This window comes from Perca fluviatilis, chromosome 2 (genome assembly GCF_010015445.1).
Source record: "Perca fluviatilis chromosome 2, GENO_Pfluv_1.0, whole genome shotgun sequence".
Classification (NCBI taxonomy): domain Eukaryota; kingdom Metazoa; phylum Chordata; class Actinopteri; order Perciformes; family Percidae; genus Perca; species Perca fluviatilis.
In genome coordinates, this window is record NC_053113.1 from 16,946,970 (window position 1) to 16,951,375 (window position 4,406).

General features: G+C 44.0%; 1 protein-coding gene across 1 annotated transcript; it reads right to left on the reverse strand.

Moving 5' to 3' along the window:
• Positions 1 to 786: 786 nt before the first annotated feature.
• On the reverse strand, positions 787 to 2,867 carry LOC120551331 (murinoglobulin-2-like). The gene is made up of 5 exons (XM_039788677.1): positions 2,796 to 2,867; positions 2,199 to 2,262; positions 1,966 to 2,111; positions 990 to 1,139; positions 787 to 849 (listed from the first exon to the last, which is right to left on the reverse strand). The coding sequence occupies exons 1-5, from the start codon at positions 2,865 to 2,867 to the stop codon at positions 787 to 789; spliced, it is 495 nt and encodes a 164-aa protein (XP_039644611.1).
• Between the last annotated feature and the right edge of the window lie 1,539 nt (positions 2,868 to 4,406).

Genomic DNA, 4,406 nt, shown 5'->3' on the forward strand with positions numbered 1-4,406 from the left:
TTTCTACATTTTTTACCATCTTTTACATTTTCTACTGAAGTGTTTTACAATTTATCTAGAAGTGATTTTTACCTAGAAGTGCCTTTACCTAGCACTCGCCATGTTCTGACTCTATTTTTGTTTTTGGAATATCTCGTTCTCTGACCTCTCTTCTCTTTTGGTATGTTGAACTCTAGTAGAGTTCAAAAGGGGGAATTGTGGGATATAGATACACACGCTTTGCTGACCAAATGACTTATGTTCCTATAATATACTGCCTAATTATTACAGCAAGCTGCCTAGACTTAACGAGCTAAAAGTATGCTGCACAAGAACAGAGCCAAGGCTGCACACAGGTGGCCTGCATCGTGCAAAGGAGGACATGTTCCTCTGTGGGATGCAGTAAGCAAGGACGGAGGACACCAAGACCTGGCTCAGTCACAATCCATCAAAAGCAACAGCCCACTTTGTAGAGACAGATGTTCGTGTGTGATATGTAACTGCCCTTGTTAAACTTCAATAAAAGACAGGCAAAAGAGGAAGAGAGTCAGAGCTCACTGGTGAGAAGCAGACTGCGGAGTCTGCTTACGGAGTGATGCTCTCCTTCTATAGAAGCTTATTGTATTAATACATATCTGTGTCTGTGAAGTTATTGCTATCTATTTCAGAGAAGAAGTCCTCACCTGGGAGTGCACCTTGGAAGCACGACACAAACCATTGCCTTTATCCATGAGGCAGACTTACAGAGGGCTACACCTCACATATGGAATCATAACCTTATACTATAGCATTTTCATAACAGCATGCTTACAACTGGGTATCAACAAAATCAGCATTGAGCTGCATTGCACGGTTGATAACAATGTATAACTGGTAGAGGGAGAAAAGGAAGAAAGATTAACCATGGGACAAGTTGTTAAAGTAAAAATGGAGGTTGATAGATTTGCAAAAGATTATACAGAGGTAACAAGTTATGTATGCATATAGTTTTAGTTGATTCCAGTAGTTACCTTGTCTGCAATCAGAGTCTTCCCTGGCTCCTTGATGAGGACGCTCTGGTCAACAGCGCTCACACCACACAGAGATTCTGGCTGGGCGGTAACCTGCATGATGGTCTCCTCTCCTGGGACAGCCGAGGACAGAGAAAACTCCAGAGACACCTGACACAATCGGAAAAGACACATTGCACCATCTGGACTTTAGTAGTAGATGAGACCAGATTGATTTTTAAGATAGTTTTTAAAAAATTGGATTCAATAGTGATAGTATATTGGGAGCGACAGAGGCGACGACATGCAGCAAAGGGCCACAGGTCAGACTTAACCCGGTCCACTACCAAGGACTCAGCCTATGGGGCACAAATTGCCCACAGCGATTTCACTAGAAGCATTTTTCTGCCAGTGGAATGACCACATGGCAGTTGGTCCTGCCAACGCTTAATTGCTCATAATGTATCTAGTGTGATTTGGGGGCTCTGATATTGTTGTCAGTCCGCATTCACTGCTCTGCTAAGGTTGGTGCTTCCTTTCGAGGAGTGACAGTCAGCCTAGAGGCCAAAAATCAATGCTGCATTTATTAAACATTTACATAAATAATCCATGCCACCTAAATTGGCTGACTGAACTTTACACTGATTTGCACACCATATCAGACAAGGGAAATTCTTAATGCATAAATAATCTTGAGTTAGTATAACTAGCCAAGACTGCATATGGATTATACCACCCTACCCATGCAATAGTCAAAAGGTTGTCCGTCATGACAGAAAATAGATATGGCCCCAACATGTAGGAGGTTAATGCAATTCATTTCAGTGGGATACTTAAAAATTTCTCCAAAAAAAATGTCTTATAGATAACCGCCTTTTTAAAAAGAAAAGCTACATTTGGTGTTGATGTTTTGTAACAACTAACAAACACTTGATTCTGCACCTAAAATCTGACAAGAACAGCCTTTGCCACATGTCTCAGTTCTTCTCAGGCTGACCTTGTGACTGAAGCATTGCTCAGTAGAGAAGTCAGCGCTGTTGGCGATCACAGTCTCACTGGGGAGGATGGCGTAAGCCACAACCTGGACGTCTGGTGCCATGTCTGGAGACACTGTCAGCTTAAAGGACACCTCGCCCTCATTCACTGAAACAACAATCACATGACTCCATAGATCAATAGATTAGCCATGCTAATTCAAAGGATACTTTTAAGACAAGTCACTTTGCTCACCCAATTTATCTTCGACTTCGACCCGTTCAACTCCTTGTAAAACAATGGCTCCTCTTGAAAAGACCTGGGAAATTTAAAAGAAAATGACAAAGAATGAGTAATGCAACATGCCCGGTCTGCTGTGAGGTTCTGTCATGTGATAAAGTACATAGTGGAATATGTTTATATGGTTCATGGCAAAATGTTTTCTGTTCAAGTTGCAGTTGAAAAAGCAGTTATTCAAAAAGGAGCAAACATATCCAGAGCAGGATATTTAGTAAGAGACTCTGTAAAATGTATTAAAGGGGAGCTTTACAATTTTACAAATCTCAACAAGTCTGTTTTTTTGGAGAGTACTACTGCATATGGAAAAAAAAAAAAAAAAAAACCTTGCGTAAGTCAAGTTGGGGGCTGAAAACTACAAGTTTGAACATGATAACATTCTGGGGGTGTGGAACCCATTAGCTCTACACATACACTACGGTGACCAGATTTCCCAGAACTAAAACCGGGAAACTTTGTGCTCGTGTATTCACACGCTTTTTAACGTGACCATTTGCCAGCCCAGGTCAGACAGGACACAATTTTGCCAACAGCACACGTAGGCCTACTGCTCACAACATAATGAGTTATCTCAGTTAACCGACTGTGGTACGTCCCGCTGTTGGAAAACATCTTCCCCATATCCATGTAAGTTGTGAGGCATACAAGGGAGGATGCAGGAGTGCTTTAATGTGCGACATGGCAGGGCCCAGTCGATTATTGAGAGGACCTTCAGAGTGATGAAGGCACGGTGGCGGAGTACCTTGTTCAAGGCACTGGAGGATAAGCCTGCATTTTGTTCAGAGATCATCCTGGCCTGTGCAGTCCTCCACAATGTGTGCCTGAACTATAGGGATGTCCTGGAAGAGCCAGAGATCCAGCCTGAGGATCCTGCCACCCCTGCTCCAGTTCAACAGTTCCAGGAGAGAAGTGGAGCCCACATCATGCACAGGCTATGTGCCCAGATTTCTGCACCCCAACAACCGGGGGCCACATAAAGGCAGGCATCAGTTCTGTGGAAGCCTATTTTTACATTTTGTATTCAAAATATAAGTTTGGGGTTGAGTGAAATGCCCTTTTATGTTTTGCCATTTTGAGCAACCTTGTGTTGTGTTTAACCTTTTCTGTTTAAAGGGATACTTCACCGATTTAGCATTCAGCTTTGTATCAGTAGAAACCCATTAGTATTTCTGAATGACCGTGCTTCCCTCCCTCATGTCCCCCTGAGACGAGAGATCTCCGCATTTGGGGCCTGGAAAAAATCTTACGATGACGTAAAATGACGATTTTTGCGTCATCGGAAGATTTTTGGGCCAGTGGCAAGGACTACAGCCAGTATTAGGATCTACTTCCGTATGTTTTCAACACGCCCACAGGGGGTTGGACTGCCGAGTCTGGCCGAGGTATTCCGAATGAAAACGACTGTCAGCCATCTTGAACCTTCGCTAAACAGGCTCTCGGTTTTCAGCAGAAAACATTTACAACAATTATCTGCATTCAAACTACCGGACGTGTGTACCACCGGGATACATCGGTACAGATCGGAGAATATGGAGGAAACGTTATTACAGACGCAATACTAGGCACACAACATGAGCTTAGCCTGCACGGAGACCTGCGGTGTCGCTCAATGCCGCTAGCCGGCTAGGGACATCCTCATCGGCTAGGTGGAAAGCTAACGCTAGCTGTCCACCTGTCCCAGCCATCCTGCTTGCAAGTGTCTGCTCATTATAAAACAAGCTGGACTACATCCTCCTTCAACGAAAATCCCAACGTGAGTTCAGTGACTGCTGTGTTTTTGTTTTTGTGGAAACATGCCTGAACAACAGTGTACCGGAACCGGGACTATCCAGCTACCAGGCTGCTCTCGCCGGCCCGTGGAGGTGGGCTGTGTTAAACGGACTGGTGTAGAAATAAAATCCAACTAGCTACTGCTAACTGCTGGTGGAGCTTGTGACTGTTAAATGCCGACCATTCGACATTCCACGCATATTCACGGCTGTGTTTATACTCCGTGGTTAGCTACACCAATGCTAGTATGCGTTAGCTGAACTTTACGGATCCTGCTTGCAAGTGTCCGCTCATTTAGACCACAAGCTGGACTACATCCAACTTCAACGAAACTCCCAACGTGAGTTCAGAGACTGCTGTGTTTTTGTTGTTGTGGAAACCTGCCTGAATAGTGTA

What these genes read in the sequence shown, in the direction of transcription:
- LOC120551331 (XM_039788677.1), bottom strand. Translation starts at nt 2,867, where the DNA reads ATGGATATGGGGAAGATGTTTTCCAACAGCGGGACGTACCACAGTCGG. An exon ending in CGAAGTCGAAGATAAATTGG is followed by an intron (nt 2,112 to 2,198) that starts GTGAGCAAAGTG and finishes TTGTTGTTTCAG; the next exon opens with TGAATGAGGGCGAGGTGTCC. An exon ending in AGACTCTGATTGCAGACAAG is followed by an intron (nt 850 to 989) that starts GTAACTACTGGA and finishes TCCCTCTACCAG; the next exon opens with TTATACATTGTTATCAACCG.